At 42.9% G+C, this 25,887-nt stretch overlaps 1 protein-coding gene across 1 annotated transcript; it reads left to right on the top strand.

Moving 5' to 3' along the window:
- Positions 1 to 16,542: 16,542 nt before the first annotated feature.
- Positions 16,543 to 25,680, top strand: LOC308369080 (cytosolic phospholipase A2 gamma-like; the record flags this gene model as incomplete). The annotated part of the gene is made up of 12 exons (XM_080843417.1): positions 16,543 to 16,568; positions 16,735 to 16,764; positions 18,605 to 18,704; positions 18,918 to 19,060; positions 19,415 to 19,625; positions 20,159 to 20,273; positions 21,236 to 21,379; positions 22,996 to 23,100; positions 23,213 to 23,464; positions 24,243 to 24,406; positions 24,815 to 24,980; positions 25,508 to 25,680. 12 exons carry the CDS (start codon positions 16,543 to 16,545, stop codon positions 25,678 to 25,680), a joined length of 1,629 nt encoding a protein of 542 aa, XP_080699543.1.
- Between the last annotated feature and the right edge of the window lie 207 nt (positions 25,681 to 25,887).

Below are 25,887 nucleotides of genomic sequence, written 5' to 3'. Positions count from 1 at the left end.
TTGACAACCGCCTGCATTTACCATTTTCACCGACGCCTAAGTTCCATAAACAAAACAAATGTACCGCCAGTTGAAATGACCACGTGACAGGAAGCTGTTTCCACCATAGAAATCCGACCTACTTTACCCAGAGCGGCTGTTGGTGCCATAGACATCATGTATGGTTGGTGCTGAAGGACTGCTGCCAAAAGAGGGCACATGTTGGTGTGTGAGAGGGAAAGGGAGAATGGGAAGATACTGAAAATTGCTCGTTCAATTCAGTGAATGTCAAATGAAAGAGATGTTTAGCATGGTGTGTGTTGGGGGGTGATGCGTGTGTATGTGAGAGGGAAATGGAGAATGGAAAGACAGGTGTAGCCTACTGAAAATTGCCCGTTCAATTCAGTGCATCAAAGTCATCACTTCGTCAAATGCGCGCACACACACACACGCGCACGCGCGCACCCCACACAATATGCTTAAAATCTCTTTGATCAAATAGAAAGACATGTGGCATAAAACACATCTGAATGTATGCATGGCCAGTTTCAAATATCTTGATCTATGTTTTACCATGACCATAATCACTCATCACATTAGATATTCCTGAGTCTAAAGTCTAGTTGGTAGAATTCTTGGCCAACAGGAGGCGCTATGATCATGCGTATTAGGCCTACATTTGTACTACGCATAAGTGCTGCACGGCAAAGCTTCGTGGATATCACTGTGGTGGTGGGAGTAAGAGAACATTAACACTTAAAGGTCTTTAGCAAAAATACAATATAAATTATAATAATAGTTAATAATATAACAATACTACTCCTAATAATAATATGAAAAAAATCCACATTACATTTGGGTTCCATTTGTGTCAGCTGGTCAAGCTCAGCTGCCAAGGCATTTAGATAGTCTGGAGTCTGTTTCAGTGGAGCGCAGCACACAGAAAGCGAACAGACATCATACGCCTGCAAAAGACTCAGCAATCTCACAAGTGTCATAATTTTCCAGTAGGCCTATCACCTGCAGATTTTACCTCCATGTACTAGAATTAAAAACAATAACAAAAACAAATATATCCTACCTGTTTTTTCTTTTTTCCTTTTCTACTTTTCGATTGTATAGGCCACATACAAAATATATACATACTAAACAAAATATCATACACATGGTGACTGAATGACATCATTGCACAACATATTGTGATGTGAGTGAACGGTGGGATTTGATTGATTGGTAATCAGCCAAGCCAGGTGCGGCTGATTGAGGTTACCTGAGACGGAACTGTGAAAAGAGGAAGAAGGGAGACAAGACGTGAGAATCTGCGGTGCGGTTTGACACTCCTGGGTGCGTGAGGGTGTCGTTCGCAGTCAATTAGGATTGCCTGCGACAAAGACAGGTAGTCCAGCGGGTTAGTTGCGTCCAGTGTTAGGAGGGGAGGTTAGCTGCCTCCTTTATACAGTCAGGGCCGGGGCTTTAGCGGAGTGAGAAGCCGCTGCTATTACCGTCGGGTGTTCCGTGACGTGAGCCACAACATCCCTCCACATTCGGGCATTCTTTGGACTAAGCCAGCTCCACGCACTCAGACCCCAGGGGGGGTTGTCGCCGGTCGGCGAGTTAAGTTATCCCTTTTAGTGTGTGTGTTGTGTGCGTGTGTGTGTTTTGTTTGCGTACTCTTAATAGTGCATTGCGGGCCCAGAGAACGGGGCATAGTGGGGTAGTGTATGTAAGCTTAAGCTTCTCTTAGCCTATTGGTTGTGGGTTGCCGTGTGTACTTCAGAGGGGTGGATTGATCCAACAGTTGCAGTGCTCTTGTGTGCGCCAAGTGGCGGTGTGCAATTTAGTGTGTGTGTGTGTGCTTCAAGAGTTGGCTTTATTGGGTGCACTTTAATGAAGCTTGTGAACATTACTCGCTGCCCTCTATCCCTGCGATTGAGCCCCTGCACCTTTTTAACCCAGATATTATATGTCCCTGATGAATTGAAATAAAGGATTATATATTGCTACCGTTGGTTGTGTTCATTCAGGCTCTGGTATTATTGCCCTTATAGGCAAAATAGAGAAAACCCAATATTTATTACACTGGTGGCAGCGGTGTGGATAAATTATTAGAATGTCGGAGCCTGGAGGTGCACCTGCGCAACATCCCTTAACAGGTTGTGACGTCCTCAAATTATCTGGTTTCATGCCAGAAACTTTCACTGGCACAGGGCGAGAATGGTCCGATTGGGCAGAACAATTTGCAATAGCGGCTGATGTTAACAATTGGGATGATTCATTGAGATTAAAATTCATGGGCCTTTTGTTGTCCGGGCGTGCTCGGGAGGTATATAGTGGGTTACCTGAAACGGCTAAATCTAATTACACCTTGTTGAGGGATGCTATGGGTTAGTGCCTAGATCCCTGTGATAGTGCTGATTGGAACCGGGCCACTTTTTCTTCCCGTAAGAGACTGTACAATGAGTCAATTAGAGATTTTGGCATGGCACTTCGACGACTAGTGGTTAAAGCGTATCCTTCTGCTGATGTTACCACTCAAGATTTGTTGGCAAAGGATCACTTCATAGCGAATGTAGGGGCTGGGGATTTGCGTGTCAGCCTACGTAGTACTAAACCAGCGACACTAGAGGGTGCTATTAATCTAGCTGCAGAGTTGGAGCTCATTAGGGGCCTAGAGGGTGGGGCACTAGCACCTGACTGTAGAGTACGTGAGATTGTCGAAAAGTCTCCCAGCGACGAGCGAATGGATTCCCTGCTTGGGGTTGTTGAGGGCCTGCGGCAGGAGGTGAAATCACTGCAGACTGCAGTGAAAGCGGTAGCCCGTCCAAGTGGTTCTCCCCCCTCTGCATCAGCACCACCAGAGCCCACCCCCTTTTTGCGTTCTTCTAAATCACCTGGGTTATCCTCTAGATGGGTACAGAACGTAATGGCGGATGCTGGGAATGTGGATGTAATCGCCACGTTCGCCGCGACTGTCCTTATCTGCAGGGAAACTAGTGGGGGCGCGCACAGAAGGCCAAATGCTCGCCCCCTCTTTTGCATCTACCATGGCCCTTGACGGATTGAAGGGTGGTTCCGGCTACCTTCATACTAAAATAGGTGGGTTTGATTGTCATGTACTTGTAGATACTGGAGCTTCACGTTCTGTCATTCCAAAGCAACTCTGGCTGTCTATAACCAAGGGGGGGTGTGATCTGGAAGGTTATACAGGTAGGGCTATGGCAGCCAATGGTGGCGGGATGCATGTTTTGGGTTGCTGGCAGACTGTGTGTCAATTTGGTTCGCTCGCACTGGTTGCAGAGTTTTTGGTATCTGATGTCCCCTCTAAAGATATTTTGCTTGGGTTTGATTTTTTGTCGCAGTATGGTGCTGTGGTGGATCTGGGGAAAAAAAATTGCCAGATAATGGGCAAGACCCTCCCCCTTGTGGATCTTAATCCCTCCCTGGAGCCTCAAATGGTTGCCATTCAGGCCGATACAGTTGTGCCCCCTCGCAGTGAAGCTATCATTTTGGGTCAGGTTCAAAGTGGGTGGGGAGAGTATGCTGAGGGGATGTTGGAGCCCTTACCTTCCATCTCTAAAAATTGTGACATTTTGGTAGCTCGAGTTATTTGCAAGGTCCGTCAAGGGGTCTTGCCTATCCGGGTTATTAATGTTACTAATGATAGCTTACTGTTAAAGAGTGGAATGAAAGTAGGCACTTTATTTACTGATGTAGAAGTGGATTATGAGGTGCCACAACATTGTGTAGAGGGAGAAAATGCAGCTTGGTCAGTTGACTCTTTATTGTGTCAGTTTGGAATGGGACAGAAGGGGTTTTCCCCGGATCAGTTGAAAGCTGTTAGGAACTTGCTTCACAAGAACATGGCAGTTTTTAGTTAGGGAGAAACTGATTTGGGGAGGACCCATCTGACCCAACATGAAATTGATACCGGTGACTCTAGGCCGATTAAGATGCATCCCCGTAGAGTTCCAATTCACTTGCAGCAAGAGGTACATGATAACCTGAAGCAAATGCTTACTGGTGGTATAATCAGTCCGTCCTGTAGCCCGTGGGCAGCACCAGTGGTGTTGGTTAAAAAGAAGGATGGGGGGTTAAGATTTTGCGTGGATTACAGAAAGCTCAATGAAGTGACCAGAAAGGACGCATATCCCCTCCCCCGAATTGACGACGCATTGGATAGTCTTAGCCATGCGTGTTGGTTTTCTACTCTTGACTTAGTAAGTGGCTATTGGCAGGTTGAGGTAGACCCAAAGGACCGTCCTAAGACCGCGTTTGCCACACGCCAGGGATTGTTTGAATTTAATGTTTTAAGTTTTGGACTTTGTAATGCACCTAGCACTTTTCAGCGGCTAATGGACCTGGTACTCGCTGATTTGCAGTGGACCACTTGTTTAGTATATTTAGATGATATAATCGTCTTTGGACGCACTTTCCAGGAGCATCTGACACGCCTCGATGGTGTGCTGGGAAAGTTGCAGCAAGCTAACTTGAAGGTCAAACCATCAAAGTGTGATTTATTTTCTACACAGGTTCATTATCTCGGACATGTTATCTCCGCTGAAGGGGTAATGCCAGACCCAGCTAAGGTGCAGGCAGTGAGAGAGTGGCCTGTTCCCACTAGTCAGACTGAGGTGCAGAGTTTCCTTGGACTAGCTTCGTATTACAGACGCTTTGTGAGAGGGTTTGCAGATATTGCTCGCCCTTTGCACCAGTTAACGGAGAAGGGAAGGCGATTTCGATGGAGTGAGGACTGTCAAAGTGCTTTTGCCCGACTAAAAACTTGTCTGATCACTGCTCCTGTATTGGCTTATCCGGACCCTAATAAACCATTCCTCTTAGATACAGATGCAAGTGATGCGGGAATTGGGGCTGTGTTGTCTCAAGAGGATGATGGGTTGGAGCGTGTGGTGGCGTATGCTAGTAGGGCTCTTACAAAGCAGGAACGCAAATATGCCACAACGAAAAAAGAGCTCTTGAGCATGGTCACTTTCACAAAACACTTTCGACATTACTTGTTGGGCAAGATGTTTGTATTACGAACAGATCATAACTCACTGCGTTGGTTGCACAATTTTCAAGGCCTAGAGGGACAGCTGGCTCGCTGGGTGGAGCAACTTGCCAGTTTTCAATATGAGATTGTGCATCGTCCAGGAAAACTGCATAGCAATGCTGATGCCCTCTCTAGGTTGCCTGCTTTCCTTCAAAAGGGACCTCAGGTAGATCAGAATGTTTCTCAGGCAGTAATTGATACGGTCGAACAAAAGGTCTGTGCAGTGCAGGAGTGTCTGCCCCTCGGAGGGTCTGAGGAAATGGATGAGCTGTCTCAGGCACAAATGGCTGATGGTGAGTTGTGCCGTATAATTGAGTATAAAAAACAAGGTGATGGTGGGTTGAAACCAGAAGATCTTGATCTGCAGAAATATGGTCCTGTTTGGGGTCAGCTGGAAGTACGGGGAGCTAGATTAGTGAGGATTCCACCTGTTCACTCAGATGCTGCTTCCCAGGTGCAGGTGGTGCTGCCTCGAGAAATGGTGCCGAAAGTTTTAGAGCAGCTTCATAATGTTTCCACTGCGGGTCATCTGGGGGTGCAAAAATTGCAGGGGAAGGTTAAGGATCGGTTCTATTGGCCAGGTAGGTTTGAGGATGTTAGGAAGTGGGTGCGGGAATGTGTTGATTGTGGATCCCGAAAAGCTCAAGGAAAAAAACCGTGTGCACCTTTGCAGCCCTCAGTTCCAACTAGGCCTTTTGCACGGGTAGCTCTAGACATCCTTGGTCCATTACCATTGACACCCGGGAGGAATCAGTATGTACTGGTTGTTGGTGATTACTTCTCCAAATGGACCGAAGCGTTTTCATTGCCAAACCAAGAAGCGGCCACTGTGGCAAAGGTGTTGACCGAGGAATGGGTGTGTCAGTTTGGGGTGCCACGGAGTCTTCACTCTGACCAAGGCCGTAATTTTGAGTCTAATTTGTTCAAAGAATTGTGTAAACTCTTGCACATGCACAAATCTAGGACAACCCCCTACCATCCCCAGTCCGATGGGCTAATTGAACGGTTCAATCGTACACTTTTGGATATGCTGTCTCTTTTTGTTCAGGATAATCAGTTGAATTGGGATACACTTTTGCCTTATGTCATGTTAGCTTATCGGAGCAGTGTTCATGCTAGCACCTCTTTCACTCCTTACAAAGTGTTGTTCGGAGAGGAAATGGTCCTGCCTATTGATGTCATGTTGGGGGTAGGGCCTCAAGAGACCTTTACTTCGGTGGATAATTATGTGTCAAAGTTGAGGGAAACGTTGTCTACTGTAGTGGAGGCAGTAAAAAAACATCAGGCCAAGGCCTCAGAACAACAGAAACTGGCATATGATTTCAGAGCCAATTTCCAGTATTATTCTGAAGGGGAATTGGTTTGGGTACAGAATAAGGCCAAGAAGCGTGGGGTGTGTCCAAAGCTGCAGAGACGGTACAAGGGGCCTTTTAGGGTGGTGGACCGGGTGACTGATGTGCTTTATAAACTTCTCCCTGTAGATGGGGGGAAGGAGAGTGTTATCCACTTTAATCGGCTTAAACCTTGTACTTCTTCTTTAGCAGTGCCATCAAAATCAGCACCTTCACCCTATGGGAGGGACCAGACGGATCGTGTTATCCCTTCCGGACAACGTCAACACCAAGGAGTTCGATTTGGTGCCAGTTGGGTCCCTCTTGATCGCCCAGGGCCAGCTGCTTCTACAGAAGTGCAGGAGCCACCAAGGCGGCAAGCTGACTGGAGTGCGACACCAGAGGATGCCAGAAATCCGGCTGCCCAGGATGGGGAGGCAGTAACATCTCGGGCGACTGGCTCTCATGGACCACAGGAAACTCCGGTTCCCAGTACATCTTCGGAAGGGGACCGTCCGGCACGTCAGCGGAGACCTCCAGTTTGGTGTGGTGATTACCAGATGTCACCGTAGCGGCCCAACTCGGGGACGAGTTTTTTGTTCAAAGGGGGGGAAAGTGTGATGTGAGTGAACGGTGGGATTTGATTGATTGGTAATCAGCCAAGCCAGGTGCGGCTGATTGAGGTTACCTGAGACGGAACTGTGAAAAGAGGAAGAAGGGAGACAAGACGTGAGAATCTGCGGTGCGGTTTGACACTCCTGGGTGCGGGAGGGTGTCGTTCGCAGTCAATTAGGATTGCCGGCGACGAAGACAGGTAGTCCAGCGGGTTAGTTGCGTCCAGTGTTAGGAGGGGAGGTTAGCTGCCTCCTTTATACAGTCAGGGCCGGGGCTTTAGCGGAGTGAGAAGCCGCTGCTATTACCGTCGGGCGTTCCGTGACGTGAGCCACAACATCCCTCCACATTCGGGCATTCTTTGGACTAAGCCAGCTCCACGCACTCAGACCCCAGGGGGGGTTGTCGCCGGTCAGCGAGTTAAGTTATCCCTTTTAGTGTGTGTGTTGTGTGCGTGTGTGTGTGTGTGTGTGTGTGTGTGTGTGTGTGTGTTTGTTTGCGTGCTCTTAATAGTGCATTGCGGGCCCAGAGAACGGGGCATAGTGGGGTGGTGTATGTAAGCTTAAGCTTCTCTTAGCCTATTGGTTGTGGGTTGCCGTGTGTACTTCAGAGGGGTGGATTGATCCAACAGTTGCAGTGCTCTTGTGTGCGCCAAGTGGCGGTGTGCAATTTAGTGTGTGTGTGCTTCAAGAGTTGGCTTTATTGGGTGCACTTTAATGAAGCTTGTGAACATTACTCGCTGCCCTCTATCCCTGTGATTGAGCCCCTGCACCTTTTTAACCCAGATATTATATGTCCCTGATGAATTGAAATAAAGGATTATATATTGCTACCGTTGGTTGTGTTCATTCAGGCTCTGGTATTATTGCCCTTATAGGAAAAATAGAGAAAACCCAATATTTATTACAATATCTAAAACACACCAGTGTCCCAAGTGTCCCAAGCTACAAGTGTCAGGCGTGACCTTTCACAAATCTAAAGAGACACTCAACAACACTGTACACACCCAGCACATCTTAAAGCAAGAAAGCGAGACAGGCATTATGTGACCACTACCATGTCCATGCTCATAGCCAAACTTCGCCCAAACTGCCAAGGGATCATGGGTTGCATATAGACGGTGAATCTTATCTTGTTCGGCACCTGCACTTTGTAGTGCCCTTGAGCTTGAAGTGTAACACTGGGAGTAGGTGGCACAATGTCATTAGCAGTCAGGGAATTAGAGAATGTACCTCAAAGAGTACCTGTACCTTTGCCAGAATCAAGACTATTTCAGCAAAAATATGTAACAAAATAAATGTAGGACACAGGATAACTGGGTTAATGAGGTAAATGACTTTCGATCTAGAGCTCTCTGTGATGGAAATCTACTGTATGTGGGACTTTAAGTTTTTCAGGTGTGTTCATTTAAAATGACTTATCAAAGGAATGTTGCCAGAATCAAGAATGAAGACTGTTCCATCATAAATAATAATAATAATAATAATACCTTAGACTTTTATAGCGCTTTTCTAAGTACCCAAAGACACTATCATAAATAATGCATAATAGCTTTTTGCAGCCTGCTGGGGCTCCATGTCATGCAGAAACCACTAGCATACAGAAGAAGTCGGTGGCACGGTGCTTGCACTGCCGCCTCACAGCAAGAAGGTCCTGGGGTCAATTCCTGCATGGGGTGCTGTTGGTACTGGGGGCAGGTTCTCCCCAGGCCATCGGTGCTCAGCTGGGCTATCTCCCGGGCCTTTCTGTGTGGAGCTTGCATGTTCTCCCCGTGTTTCCTCCACAAAGAACCCCACCATAAAAATATGCAGAAGAACAGATCGCTCTCCTGTCTGTCCCTGACCAAGACTAGACATGAGCACTTGGCTTGGTCCCCGGGCGCCATAAAGGCTGCCGACTGCTCCTGTCTGTCCTTGAGAAAGGACAGCTCGGATGGGTTAAAGGCAGAGAACAAATTTCACCGCAACCTCTGTGTCTGTGTTTCATTGCTGTGTCACAACAATAAACTACTTTGACTTTGATGTCTATGATATCTATTCCAACTAAATGCCCCAGAATCAGATAGTATAGATAGGAAAAAGGTGCGGTGTGAGGTGAGAGGCTTCAGTAGAATCATGTTTTATTGCTTCAGTAGAATCGTGTTTAATTACATTATTACAAACGTCCTTCTACAGCTGTTCAAATGAATCACCTTTGAGGCTGAATGTATTTCATGCAGAAGAAAGAATATTTCAGCCATCCACCCATATGTCCCTCAATGTCTTTAACCCACCCCAAGCTAACAAATCTCTTATTTCCATCACTTTTCCCCACAAATGCTAGATTGAGGTCTTGAGGTACTTTAAGTGAATCTGTCCTTTTCTTTCCTGTGGGGTCAGACAAAGTTCAACACATTGGGGTGCTGCTGGTTTGTCCCAAGTGCACTGGGCTGCACCTGACCAGAGCCTGTGTGTGCCAGGACTCCCACCACACTCACACACACACACACACACACACACACACACACACACACACACAAACACACACAAACACACACATACGGTTCAAAACCTAACTTACAGTAATTTAGATCACTGTATATTGAAAGATGCTGTATTTGGACAGACAATCATTGTTCATCAAATTAAATATTCCTGAGTCAGCGTTTGTAGAATTCTTGGCCAACGGGAGTGCTAAAATCAAGCCTATTGGATTATATTTCACCTAGGTGCTGCACGGCCAAGTTTCTCTGAGGTGGTTTGTTTAAATTCCTCTGCTTGCCTGCTAACATAGTAGTCACAGAGCACGATTACACAGACATGTGAGGCCCCCCTGCAGCTAAACCTGAGTGACTCTTTCACATGGGTGTAGCTTTGTTTTAGAAAGTGCTGGGGACATAGATGGGACTTGACATGATCCTACCTCAACTGGCCTACTGCGTTGTCTGCCTCTGCTATTATGTTGTGCGTTACCCAAATAAAAATGCACATTTCATAGGTTACTAGGATTTTGGTAGGGCTTCAAAACTAAAGTATTAAAACGTGCTAAAACAAGTGGTATGTATGTCTGTCAATTTATGGCCCAGTGGATACAGAACACTGCAGGGTGAAATCAAAAGAAAAAGGTGCAAGTTGGTCTAAGGCAACACACCTTAACAGTCTTCCCCCTTAAAAGAAAAAATAGCAAAAACAAATATATCCTACCTGTTTTTTTTTTTACCTTTTCTACTTTTTGATTTGATCTATATATACAAAAGATATACATAATAAACAAAATATCATACACATGCTGACTGAATGACATCAGTGCACAACATATCTAAAAGACACCAGTGCACGCCCCAAGTGACAGGCGTGACCTTCCACAAATCTCAAGAGACACTCAACATCACTGTACACCCAGCACATCTTAAAACAAGAGACACTCAACATCACTGTACACCCAGCACATCTTAAAACAAGAGACACTCAACATCACTGTACACCCAGCACATCTTAAAACAAGAGACACTCAACATCACTGTACACCAGTGGCGGTTCTAGGATTTTTCTGAAGCAGGGGCCACAATGGGGCCAAATGTAACCTTCAGGGGCCAACAGTGTCATCACCATCTGATATCCAGTGATGACGCTGCTTAAATAAACATCAATTTGCGACAAGGCAATACACACATACTGACAGTAAAGAACATCTACTTCTAGTCAACTATCCAAAAGCAACAATGAATAACTCAGTATCCCTTTTGAAACTGAAATAAAAAATCATGAATCAGTAATTGTAATATATATATGTTTTAATTCAGTGTGCATAAAGGGCGCATAAAACACACAAAACATAAAAGATAGCAAACAGCTTTTAACTGTAGGCCTATATACAACAACAACATATTATCTCTCTCTCTCTCTCTCTTTCACTCACACACAACAGCTTCTCCTTCTAAGCTTTGTTTATAGTCGCTAGTCCTAACAAGGTGGCAAAAAGCATGTATACACCTCTCTCTCTCTCTTCAGAAAAGAAGAATTCTCCGATTGCCATGCTTTGCGCTAAAACGCCTGACAAATTAATTCAAGTCCAATGACTTGGCCCGTCGAGACTCAACGCTTGGCACACCCAAGTGACTCAGACGAGCATTGTACACAAATAAATAGCCTAGGCAATGCACTGCAATTCATAGATACACATAAGTTTGAAATTCATCCAGCTAGGAATGAGAAATGTGATTCGGAGATCGCATACTTGCTAAATCATTTAGAATTAGCAGCATTGTTCTTTTTAACTTGCGCTTGCGAGTTGACACAACAGTAGCAGGCTATCCCTGCAAGTCGAAGGTTAATTTTTCCTGCTTAATGAAAATGCAAGCCCATATCTAATGATATTAGCCTATTGGTGATGATCGACCTCTTTCAAAATACCATGCACCTTCATTTTGTTTCTCTTACCTCGCCATTCATCTGTCTACTACGATATGTCTGATGAAGTGCACCATTTGAGATTCACTGAAAACAAACAAAGAATATCGCGTGGCTATCTGATTGATTGACGTGATTTTCAGCCAACCAAAGTTCGTTTTGGTGGTCACCAAAGCCTTAAGACCCACCCCATGTGTATTTTTAAACAACCAGAGTGAGTTATATGCTGCATTCGTCATGAAAACAGCATGTGTACAAAATGCTGCGCTACGCAGCAACCGGCAGGAACAGAACGCTTCTTCTTCTATTCACTTGTATTGACGCAACCGGCGCACTGCCACCAACAGTTTAGAGGTGGAACTGCAGCAGTGATCATTTAATTCTCCGCTTGGTTTTCTCGCCAGGTGATTGGCAGAACAGGGGCCAATCAGGGGCCAATCAAATTAGAGGAGGGGCCTCGGCCCCCCTGGCCCCGCCTCTAAATCCGCCCCTGCTGTACACCCAGCACATCTTAAAACAAGAGACACTCAACATCACTGTACACCCAGCACATCTTAAAACAAGAGACACTCAACATCACTGTACACCCAGCACATCTTAAAACAAGAGACACTCAACATCACTGTACACCCAGCACATCTTAAAACAAGAGACACTCAACATCACTGTACACCCAGCACATCTTAAAACAAGAGACACTCAACATCACTGTACACCCAGCACATCTTAAAACAAGAGACACTCAACATCACTGTACACCCAGCACATCTTAAAACAAGAGACACTCAACATCACTGTACACCCAGCACATCTTAAAACAAGAGACACTCAACATCACTGTACACCCAGCACATCTTAAAACAAGAGACACTCAACATCACTGTACACCCAGCACATCTTAAAACAAGAGACACTCAACATCACTGTACACCCAGCACATCTTAAAACAAGAGACACTCAACATCACTGTACACCCAGCACATCTTAAAACAAGAGACACTCAACATCACTGTACACCCAGCACATCTTAAAACAAGAGACACTCAACATCACTGTACACCCAGCACATCTTAAAACAAGAGACACTCAACATCACTGTACACCCAGCACATCTTAAAACAAGAGACACTCAACATCACTGTACACCCAGCACATCTTAAAACAAGAGACACTCAACATCACTGTACACCCAGCACATCTTAAAACAAGAGACACTCAACATCACTGTACACCCAGCACATCTTAAAACAAGAGACACTCAACATCACTGTACACCCAGCACATCTTAAAACAAGAGACACTCAACATCACTGTACACCCAGCACATCTTAAAACAAGAGACACTCAACATCACTGTACACCCAGCACATCTTAAAACAAGAGACACTCAACATCACTGTACACCCAGCACATCTTAAAACAAGAAAGCGAGCCAAACATCATGTGACCACCACTACCATGTCCATGCTCATAGCCAAACTTCGCCAAAACTGCCAAGGGATCATGGGTTGCATAGACGGTGAATCTTATCTTGTTCGGCACCCGCACTTTGCAGTGCCCTTGAGCTTGAAGTGTAACACTGGGAGTAGGTGGCACAATTTCATTAGCAGTCAGGGAATATTAGTCAGTTACAATGATGCTTTTAGATTGCTGCGTCATGTGCCTTGGTGGCATAGTGCTAGTCAGTTGTTTGTTTCTAACACGTACCAACTTGTGAGGCGCTCTTGAGAAAATTGATGTATGTTTTCATGTGTCGACTGGACAAGTCTGAGAACTGCATAGTAGAGGCTTTGGTCAACCCTCTAAAGAGCTGTTATCGATTTACCTCGAACTAAAGACGACATTTGCACAAAAGTCTTCATACTTTTTAATGCACTGTATTATGTGTGTTGTATCTTTCTCTATTTTTATTTTTTATAATTGTATGTCTGTTACTTTATATGGAACTTGGTGTCTGAAAAAAATAATAAATAAAAAAATAAAAGTATGTACCTCAAAGGAATGTTGCCAGAATCAAGATTATTTCAGCATAAAATATGTAACAAAATAAATGTAGGACCCAGGATAACGGGGTTAATGAGTTTTATGACTAACGATCTCTAGAGCTCTCTGTGATGGAAATCTACTGTATGTGAAAGTTTTTCAGGTGTTTTCATTTTAAAGGACGTATTAAAGGAATGTTGACAGAATCAAGAATGAAGACTGCTCCATCATAAATAATAATAATAATAATAATACCTTAGAATTATATAGCGCTTTTCTAAGTACCCAAAGACACTATCATAAATAATGCATAATAGCTTTTTGCAGCCTGCTGGGGCTCCATGTCATGCAGAAACCACTAGCATACAGTATAAGTCGGTGCCACGGTGCTTGCACTGCCGCCTCACAGCAAGATGGTCCTGGGGTCAATTCCTGCATGGGGTGCTGTTGGTACTAGAGGCAGGTTCTCCCCAGGCCATCGGTGCTCAGGTGGGCTATCTCACAGGCCTTTCTGTATGGAGCTTGCATGTTCTCCCCGTGTTCACAAGGGTTTCCTCCACAAAGAACCCCAACATAAAAACAAGCAGAAGAACAGATTGCTCTCCTGTCTGTCCCTGACCAAGATTGGACATGAGCACTTGGCTTGGTCCCCGGGCGCCATAAAGGCTGCCCACTGCTCCTGGCTGTCTTTGAGGAAGGACAGCTCTGATGGGTTAAAGGCAGAGGACAAATTTCACCGGTGACCTCTTTGGCGTATGTGTCTGTGTTTCATTGTTGTGTGACAGCAATAAACTACTTCGACGTTAAAGTCTCTGATATCTATTCCAACTAAATGCCCCAGAATCAGATAGTATAGATAGGACAAAGGTGCGGTGTGAGAGGCTTCAGTAGAATCATGTTTTATTGCTTCAGTGGAATCATGTTTCTTTACGTTATTACAAACGTCCTTCTGCAGTTGTTGAAATGAAGTACCTTTGAGGCTGAATATATTTCATGCAGAAGAAAGAATATTTCAGCCATCCACCCACATGTCCCTCAATGTCTTTCACCCACCTCAAACTAACAAATATCTTATTTCCCTAACTTCCTCACAAATGCTAGATTCACAGTTGATGTCTTGAGGTACTTTAAGTGAATCTGTCCTTTTCTTTCCTGGGGGTCCAAGTTCACACGCACAGGGGTGCTGCTGGTCTGTCCCAAGTGCACTGGGCTGCACCTGACCATAGCCTGTGTGCGCCAGGACTCCCGTCACACAAACGCACACGCACACGCACACGCACACTCACACCTTCTGTAGAGGAGAAGATGGGTGAGGTCTTTGGACTTTGGCTGCTGGTGACTAATTTGTTCAATTATATGTGGTAGTTCCAGCGAAATGGGCCACGTGAACAAACGCCTACTTTGCACACACAAATTACAAACAAACAATGGCACCTACAGTAACGAAGTGTTGCTACTTAATTGATTTGATTCCGTGCCCATCGTGACAAGAATGGGTCCAAGGGCTTTCATAGATAAAAAAAACAATAAACTTGGAAGGCGAGTTTGCCAGCAGCGTGGCACTGTGTGTGTGTGTGGGGGGGGATACAATGAGGCTGAGGCTGACTCATTTTGCTTCAGTAGAATTGTGTTCTATTACGTCGTCTCTTTTTTACGTCGTTTTTTTTTTAAGGTGACAGAGTTCAAAAGAAAGGATAAGTCTTGTCTCACAGTTTTTTTCAATTATTTTAACTCTTGTATCAATACCATGTACACATTCCTAAAAACACTTAACACATCCAGCATAACAGTGAACTAAGTGAACCAAACTGTGGATACTTGCCCCTTTGCTTAGATACTTCTTCCAAAATTCATGGATATCTGTCTCAGTCAATGTTCACTACCAGCAAAACACTGTGCAACTACAGCATTTTCCGATGTTTATACTCTGTTCAAAACAGTTAACTTTCAGTTCAAAACCTAACTTACAGTAATTTAGATCACTATATACATTATAAATTACCATAATAAAAACATGTATTTCCTGAAGGAAATTCCATCGCTTGCAAAGCAGTACAAGAACAGTTTTTCTATTTTTCTTTCATCTATACATTTTCTCGACTCGTTTTTTTCTATCTTTTTCAGATACGTATATTTTATTCTGAAACATTTTAGAGCGTCATTTTAACAACTTAAACAGTTACTGCTATCATTTGCTCTATTTCACTTAAAACTTTCTAAACACGTGTTTCAATCACTTTACATCGTCCATCTCTCTCTTTTCACCACCTTCCCCTAGTCCACATGTGTCAAGCTCAAGGCCTGGGGGCCTGATCAAGCCATTTCATTTTTATTTTTATTTTATTTCGGCCCTCTGTGTATTTGAGTTTGACACCACTGCCCTAATCTGTCCGAATCACTGTGTATGTAACACGTTTTCCTATATATTTTCACACTGCAGGCTAGTACAATATAATACACTACCACTTTGTGGTTGCTCAAGGTAAATCAGGTCTAAGGTCTCTGGCCTATAGACCAGCCACCTGGTCAAAACCCATTCATGTACATTCTGCCTCTTGACCACGGCATTCTTCCAATTAGTGATGTTTGACTTGGTGCAGAAATATATTGCAAGAAGTAACAAATCATTTTGTTGCTGTTACTGTTTCCTTGTGAATTAGACATTAATTTATGAATTTTAAACACGGAGTTGAATGTATCTTGCTAAGTCTAAATATTAGTAGAGGACATCGTATAGAGGCTAGCATGACTTAATCAAACTTCATTTTTAAAAACTTTTGTGTGGGGAACCTCCAAATCACTAATTCTAATGTGTTTCTCATGTACATGTTGTTACAATGGTATTTTTTTTGCATTTGTTCAAGACAAAGAGGTGAATCTCCTCAGTAAATTGTTCATTTCATGATTTGTTTTTCCATACCATGAATGCCTAGTTTCGCAGAGTTTTAGTAAAGTAAAAAAATACTCGACCACAAGTTAAAAGATAATTGGCTATCTGTCGCCCACACACTTCTCAAGAACCGACAGCTTCATATCAACATACACCCGGTGACCATAAAGGACCATAAAGCTTGCATCAGAAATTTCTCCTCCCATTTTCTTTCCTATAAAACCTCAACTCAACATTAAGAATGAACACATTTTTCAGTTCCTGTTGTTGCATATCAGACAAGAGTTTATCTAATCAGAACTTGTGTCAATGGCAGACCTGGGACTTCAAACAAGGTGAGCTTCAGTGGCTGTAAGATACAAATGCCGGATCTTGAATTTCCTGTTTTGAAATAATTTAAGCCATTTTTGTGCATAATATATAGATGCATAGTCCATACTGTCACACTAATTACCAGTCATTGGTCACTGATAATGATCTCTGATACTTTTCTCCTTCTAGCTGTTCTGCAGAAATGGATGTGAAGATCAGGTATGTCACAACAAGGGTCACTAACTTTTTGATACTTAATAATCAAACATTGTGTTCAATTCTTTTACTCACTGCTATGAGACACTTTCCCAAAGTCAGTTAAAACAGTTGCCAATAAATCACTTTTTAAACAACGTTTTCTTTTATTTTTAAATCAAAGTTTAATGTGCCTATAATTGAGTTCTAAAACCCGGCACTCTGTTATCATTGCACTTATTACTTATCTTTTAATTATTTATTGTGCACTTCCTTTTAATTATACATATTTTAAAAACTTTTGTATGCTTTATTGTTTTGAAATTCTTTTGCATTTCATCATTAATTTTTTCATCTGGAAGTTCCTTTTGTCCATTGAATTGCCTCTGTGTATGCAAATGATTGTGTTTTATATAAATAACCTTGCCTTGCCTTGCCTTGCCTTGCCCTGCCTTGCCTTCAGTTCACAGCCTAATACTGTAGCAATAGATAACGCAAAGATGGCCTACAAAATCAATAGGAATGAGAAAACCCATGAAATTATTATTATTATTTAGTAAATTGCTTTGGCTGAAAAACACCTCACCACAATACATGTGCCGCATGGGTCCCACATGTACAGTAATTCCACTCTGGTATCAATTTTCAGGTGTCATGTGACCTGAGTCAGATCAGACCAATTAGAGGTTTAGGCTGCCTTCCTGAAAGATTGAAGAAAAAATATTTGCTTATTTACATCTAATTGAAAAAAAGAGATTTCAGTTTGATAATGAATTGATTAGGATTACAATTTTGGCATTTTTGTAGGTATTTAGGAAAGATTGCCTGTGGGTAACAATTTACTTTGCTTGTCCATCTCTTGTCAATATCATGAAATATGTAGCTATCTCTTTATATATTTTCTCAGCTGCGTCAATTAGGTAAGGTAATCAAGCTAATATTACAAAGCTAATACATGTAGTTTGGTCAGCTTATTGCCAATAAAACCACCAAGTAAGGTAATCAAGCTAATATTACAAAGCTAATACATGTAGTTTGGTCAGCTTATTGCCAATAAAACCACCAAATTCAAAACTTGAATTATATTAAAGATTGTATGCCTAGCAAAAAACACATTAGCTTCACAGATAATGTTTGAAAAGGTGAGTTTTAAACACTTCTTAAATGTACCTTGGCGGTCAATGAAAGGGACAGCACTAGGTAGGTCTTTCCACCACTGAGGTTCAACAAATGAAGAGTCTTAACTGCAATCACACGCTACAGAGAGAAGGCAAAGACAACCAAAGTTCATTGGTCGATAGAATTAAAAAGGGACAGATGCCGATCCAGTGTCTGTCCTGTAGGCAAGAGGAAGACATTCAAGTATAATTCTCGCGTCTACAGGGAGTCAGCAATGGGTAATCAGCAGAGGAGTTAAATGACTCCTTGTGGTCTGATTACAGACTGAATGCGCCACATTCTGGATCATCTGCAGCTGTCTCATCACACTTAAGCAGGCCGGCTAGAATAGCAGCGCAAAAGTCTAGTCTAGAGAGAAGACCAGGGGCTCCACAAGGAGGTGTATATTGATAGAGTCTGGTCTTCCCAGTGAACTGACAAGACCTTGAGACAGAAGCCAAATGGTCAGAGAAACTAGGTTGGTCATTGATGAGGTTTCTGGCAGCCTTAGTTGGGGTCAATGTTGAGCAAAGTTGGTCGTTAATAATTTGGTATGTCTAATATGTCTCTTTTAAAGAAGTAATCATGTCAAAAACATTAACTGAGATTTGACGGACACAAGTACGACAGTTGTGCATGGTGTTGCTTCATCTGATAAACCATCTACAATTCAAAACTCTAACCTCTACAACTCTTGCTCTTCAAGACCCAACTCCCTCTGCGCCGGTGAGAAACAGTTCATTACGGAAAGACAGAAGATAGTGCAGAGCGCTCTGGAGAAACTTGGCATTCACGTTCCTGATGTGGTGAGCTCTGCAAGAAGTTTGAATTAATAATTGTTTATATAGAATCTTCAACAGGGTCTTAAAATCCTGAGAATGTTGTCGTTGGAAATTTTCCCAGAGAGAGAGAGTGTGTTTGTGTGTGTGTCACAATGTATATATTTTAGACCACTCATAATAATGTTATTTAGAAAGAAACACAAAAAGATATTGGAAACATTTAAGTTTTTTTCTCAGAAAAACATCCCTCGTGTGGCACTGTTGGGTTCCGGTGGTGGACAAAAAGCCCACATCAGCTTCCTAGGTGTTATTCAGCAGTTGAAGAAGGAAGATCTGCTGGATTGCGTCCACTATGTGGCTGGAGTGTCTGGATCCACATGGTCAGTATCTGTTTCTGTTTTTGATACTTCCAATCATGGGCAGAACATAGGTCATGCCACTGAGGGACCACAAATGAAAAGAGTCTTGACGGCAAGATTGCTGCAGAGAGTGGGCAGAGACAACTGATGTTGATAGGAAGGAAGTGTCCGACAGGAGGAACACTTCTGAATGATATAATTTAAATAAGTGGCTGTGTATCTGGTGGCTGTCCTGTAGATATGAGTAAGAGATATAAATCTAATTCTAGGACCTAGTGCCCGTGTCCGACCTTTGATCTGAGAGTTCTTTGACTAATAACTGTTTCCTTTCAATTATCTACTTTGTCTTTGTGAATCTGTTTTTGTTGCTGACAGGTGTATGTCCTCATTGTACCAAAACCCCACATGGTCAAAGGATGCAGAGGAGGCTACAGGGGAAGCATTGTCGCACATGTATAAGGGGACAGATATGACCCTACTACAGGCGCTCAACATCTTTGCGTGGCTCTGGTTGAGATGGATGGATGGGAATTTTTCCCTCTCCGATGTCTGGGCTGTGATTACTTGTAGTATCAAGGGTGTATCTGTGAGTATAAAAATACTACAACGTCCTCCTGGTAGCAAGTTCCCCTACGCCTAATATGTGGAGTGTAACATCTGTTAGCACATGTATGTGCAGAAGAGGGTGTTATTATCTTGGCACAATACAGTGTTTCATGTGTAGTCGGCACACACATCCAACACCACACACACATCAGACACAACCACACACATCCAACACCACACACACATCAAACACACACACATCCGACACCTCACACACACCTGACACCACACACACATCCGACTCACACCTGACACCACACACACATCCGACTCACATCCTTTCACAGTCCCAGGACACTGAGGTACTTTCCAATTAAATTCTATTCATCACCTTCGACTAAGCAAATGTAACATGTTATGATTAATTGATTCTTAGCCAAACCAGAGAAGGGTCATTCAGTACATGGCCTGTTCCTCTATGCATGGACATGGAAGACTGAAGTTTATCAAGAGGTACACAAGTTCTGATGCACAAAGGTATAGATCTGTTATCATTTATTTTTTATCCATCAGGATATCGGGCTGGAGTATAGGCCTTTAACAGCTGTCAGAGATACACATGGAGCCAATCCGTACCCTCTCTACAGCACAGTTGAAAGGGATTTCCGTAAGGCCACCAAACTAAAAGGTAAGACACCATAATGCACACACATAATCTCAGATATCCGGCCCAACAATTCTTAGTATTAATTTTATTTGGCAGAAACTGTACAATAACAAACATTATTCTTCAACATGGCTAACCATCACATAACAAATAACAGGGGGATGAGAGCAATAACAGAAAATGACAGAATTATGTTTGAATGTATAAGAAAAATAAAAGGAAACACAGACAGATTATGGATGTGCACTGATTGTCATTCATCATCCACTTCTGCAGTGGCAGCGTCTCATATGCGACATTGTGTGTATGTCAAAAGCACAACTGCTGTGGAAGCACAGTCTACTACTGAGCTAGTGGGTTGTTGTACCCCAGGAGTAACCTGGTTGACAGGATTAAATTAGTTTAAAGATGATTACCGTCAGCGAGATAAAGTCCATACTTGTCTTGCTTTCGTTAAATAGTTCTCCATTTTTTATACGTGTCCCTTAAAACGCAGAGTAACGACATGTTACTCGCTCAAACCTTCGTACAGCGGTCAAAACCATTTGCCCTTCCGGGGTCAACACCTGACTACAACAGAAGGCTTCCTATTATGCCTAAAAACACCTGTGCAATGAACAGCAACACCCAGTGTACAACAGGGACATTACACATTGAGTGACACATTTAGCTGAAGCAACCCATTTGGCTGCTACAACTGCTATAAGTTCATCAATACCTTCATTATACATAGGTTTAAAGGTTATCTGTTCAAAAGCACAACTGATAGTTCATCAAGACATACATTATACATAGTGTTCAGGGCAATCTGTTGGTGTATGCTGTAAAGTGATCAGCCATTGCACTGCGCAACCTCAAAATTAAGTTGAGCTTTGGGCTAATGACCAGCACATTTGTATGAAGCATATTATGAAAGGAAATAACTTTGTTGTTTTGTGGTCCTGCCCTGACAGTTTCTTAACTGCAAAACTCTTCTGTTACAGAAACGTGGTTTGAGTTCAGTCCCCATGAGTCTGGATTCATACAGCATGGGGCTTATGTTGATACATCACTGCTGAACAGCAACTTTGATGGGGGATATGTGAAACCTCCCCAGAAGAAGCAAGTGGACATGATTGAACTGCAAGGTATCTGTTGTCACACCCTAACACAGGATAGGAACAATGACAAGGCTACTGTTGTTCTAATGCAGAGCTATTGGCTGGGCTACACACTTTAGAAAGGGGAGCTCTTACCGCTAAACTTTACCCTCTGCTTATCACTGGTAAAGACTGCAGTTTGATAGTATCAAGAAACTGATATCCCCTTTGTCATCAGAACATGTTAACATTACTTTCCTATAATATGAAATGGTAAGTGCCTAAAGTTCAAATGCATTCCTGTATACACATCTATGGCAAGATATGGTCAATGTTTTACAAGATGATGAGAATATTTAGATCACGTGAGCCTTGTAAGAGAATAGGGCTGGGACCAGCATCTTTTTTGCCTTCTTGTCTCTTCAGCATTTCTTGATGATGCCAAACAGTCGTAACATAATTGGGCTGACAAAGTTGGCATTTATTTTGTCTCAGCTAGGGTATTGAACATGTGGCATGGTGGCTCAGGTGCTTGCACAGCAAGAAAGTCATGGGTTCATTTCCCGCATGGGGCGCTGTTGGCTCTGGGGGGCAGGTCCTCCCCAGACCTTCAGTGCTCAGGTGGGCAATCTCCCGTGCCTTTCTGTGTGGAGTTTGCATGTTCTCCCGGTGGTTCACAAGGGGTTTCCTCCACTAAGAACCCCAACAGAAAAACATGGAACAGAACAGAACACTCTCCTGTTCGCCCCTGACCAAGACAGACGGTTCACTTCACTTGGTCCCTGGGCACTTAAAAGCTGTGTGTATGTGTCCTGTGTCACATCCATATATCCGCGTGTGTGTTGCAGTGTGTCGCTTAGCGAATAGAATCTGACAAATATTATATTATATGCAAAGCCATGTCTCTTCTGATGTGAATAACCTTAGGACCACCCATTAGTATTCTTAAAGAAGAGATTTTCCTGTCCATTGAGCCTTTGCATTATCTGCTCCAGTTGTAAGCTGATGGATCGCTGATGGATACATGCTCTATACCTGTTTTTGAACTGCCTTTCTCAATTAGAGCAATTTTGATCTCCCAGGGAAACATGACCTTAGGATTGGATTGGATTGGATTCAATTTATTGTCATTGCACAGAGTACAGGTACAGAGGCAACGAAATGTAAAGAAAGGTTGGAAGATTACAGCATAACATGAGGGGAGGGAGGAGAGAAAACATAACCCCCAGACTGTGCTCCAATAGGAGCACAGTGTGGGAACAGCAAAAAAACACCTCAGCAATACAAGCACATACATTTAAACAAGACTTGCAATGGGAGGGGGAGGGGGAGGGGAGAGGTAAGTCAGAGACTGGGTGTTCTAAGTCCAGCCAATGGAGGTAGAGGTGAGCCAGTACAAACAAGCAGCCATCCAAGGTGCGCCACGTTACGGCGCTACAACATAGACCCGCCTATCAAACTGGGGGTACTGAGCGGGCGAAGGCATGGGATGGGGGTCAGGAGGGTGAAGTGCATTTTGGTGATGGTATATATGTATGTGTGTGTGTAGGCCTGGGTTGTTGCCCTACTGGGCCACAAATCAGTCAGATTCTCAGACCACCAAACATGATGACCTAGCCCCTTAACCATGCATATCTAGTGACATCTAACCCTGATTTTTGCAGGAATGTGTGGATGTGCAATGGGAGATTTTGACGAAATCATGAATTATATCTTGACTTGGTTCGAGGAGTTGATAGGGAGGGTGATCTTTGGCTCAAATGAACATGGTATGTTACCTTACCATTTTAACATGGGTTCATTGGGTTTTGTATTGTCCTAAAGGCATTTATTTTTATTTGTGGACTTGATGGACTTACAGACTTTTGTGCTGCCATCTAGATCACTACCAAGACTTCAGCCCCTCACTCAAGGGAGTGGATGATGAGAGCTGGAGAAACATGAATGATCAAGACAAAAGGAAACTTGTGGAAAAACTCTGTGAGGAGCGGGCAGCTTCATCAGACAAGTGGGGTCAAGGCCCCTTGCACGCTTCATCAGACAAGTGGGGTCAAGGCCCCTTGGACGCTTCATCAGACAAGTGGGGTCAAGGCCCCTTGGAAGAATCAAACTTGAAGGGCATAAAGGACAATTGTAAGAGCCTTATTTTAAATCTCCTGTTAGCAGCTGATGCAAGGACATGTTTTAACCTTAACCAGCACAATGAGGCAATTTGATACTTTTTGAGGTATGTTTTAGGGGCAACTAGTTTTGGTATCATCTTCAAACCCATTTTGATGATAAAAGACTTCAGTTAGCATGTTAACAAGCTTTTATCCATGGCAACTTGGCCCTTGTAAGGTTTGATCTGGCGTTTAGCTTATTAACTCACTAGTTTTAGATAAAAACATTTAACTGCTGCTTTAAAGGTTCTGTTGTGACGAATACTGAGGTTCAGTTTTTGTAAAACAATATGTAGCATCTGCTTTGATGGTTCTAGAAAAGTACTGGTTGCTTTCTCAATCAAAAAAAGTGTGTTGGTTGGACATGGTACATATTGTTACTTACTTGACTGTTGTAGGCGAGTTATGTTTCATAACAGGGGTAAGATGGTTTGTATCAGGGTAGTGTTTAAAGTACCAAGAATGTGTGTTTGCCTTTGACACCTGAACACCACCACTCATGTAATATTGAAATAATGAAGTGTGAAACTGGAGGCTGCTGTTAGTAAATACTGACACTAATATTTTTCCTTTTCAGTGCTGTGGCTTTACGAGCAAATTAAACTGATGATTGCTAACTGGGAATTTGGAACTATGCCAAATTTCCTCTACCGTTTCCCAGGTGACTGAACTTTGAATACTAATGTTTGAAAAGTGCAGACATTTTTTTTTATCTTCATTAAAGTAATTTCCTTCATCTGTGATAAAAGTTGCTATAGATCCTGCCATACCTGAGGAGATGACCGTGAATCCACAGCTGCATCTGATAGATGCCGCACTCCACCTAAACTCACCATATCCTTCAGTCCTGAGAGATGCCAGGGACATAGATCTCATCATATCCTTTGATTTCAGTGATGGAGACCCTTTTGAGGTGAAAGCACCAAGTCATATGCAATTCCATATTTTTATCAAATACACATAGTTAGTTAGTAAATGGATACTTAAGTAATCACAGTTCTTTTGTCATGTTTCAATTAGATCAGAATTCCATGTTGTAAATCTTTGATATAATGGAATAAATGCAGCTCTTGCATCAGAAGAATCACTCAAAACTTCAAAAAAAGACATTCAATCAAGGCTAAGGATATCTCAAGACCATATTGTAGCCTGTTGTAGCAGTCAACTGCCACTCTACTTGCCTGTTGACTACACTTTAAAATAATTACACAATAGATGTTTAATTCTCTGAGACAACTTTGATTTGATACAATACTTTCCCTGCCATGTTACTGTAGTAACACAACATGTACTACTGTGTGCTGTGGTGTCCCATATTCAGACTCTGAAGGTGGCCAGTGAGTATGCAGCCACTACAGGCCATCCCTTCCCCAAAGTGGACTTTACAGAATTGGACCCTAAACGGCCAAAGTCCTGCAATGTTTTTGAGGAAGCGGGCAAACCAACTGTTATTCACATTCCCCTCTTCAACATGGATAACTGCAAAAGTGAGTGACTTTCTCTGTGTTTCACTGAGGAATAAACACATAGCACTTCACAGCTAAATCCACACTGTAACAACTCCGAATCACAAACAAATCACCTGTCTAAGAAGAGTATTTCAACCGGTTGTTTGTTCTCATATACATAACTGGTCACCAGGTCACAATATGAAAACGAAAACAGAATCATGCCTGCCACAAAGTTGGGTTACTGAAATGTTGTGGTCTTAATGAAATGAATATACTTGGCTTGGTTATGTTGTGACTGAGTATAAAATACTCTTAGACAACAAAAATTCTTCACTCCAAATGTTTAATCAACACAGTGACCATGAACATATAACAATGATGTCAGCATCATTTACATGTGTAGCGCCCCCTAGTGTACCAATGATGTCACCATCACCGCCCCCTAGCTCCCCTGCAAATATTATCATGCTTTCCTCTTAGCTTCCTCACCATGTCTTTCGCACTCTGGTTCGTTGCGCACCCATTTGTCTTATACTGTCATTACTCTCTGTCTCAACCTACAGATCAAGAAACCATTAAAAAGGAAAAGGAGAAATACCAAACCTTCCAAATGCCCTACCTAAACAAAGCAAAGATTGATCACTTGGCACATCTGGCAGGACTAAATGTGAGCATGAACAGAGATAAGATCCTGAAAGAGATAAACAAAGCTGGGCAGCGACGCAGTGCCCACTGAAAATGTCCACAACTGCCTCTAAGGGGTTAACCACCTATGCTCAAAACATGCTTTTAAACGTAATCATGACAGGCTCATTCCATTGCTTATGAGAGCAAAAATAATCAAATGGATTTACAACTACTCTTCTCATGCTGGCTTTTAACATGTATACAGTATATCAAATACTCATTTACAAATACACTGTTTTTCAACTTATCTTCAAGC

The sequence above is a fragment of the Sprattus sprattus genome, assembly GCF_963457725.1.
Source record: "Sprattus sprattus genome assembly, chromosome: 1".
Lineage (NCBI taxonomy): Eukaryota > Metazoa > Chordata > Actinopteri > Clupeiformes > Clupeidae > Sprattus > Sprattus sprattus.
This window is presented reverse-complemented; position numbering and strand designations above follow the sequence as displayed.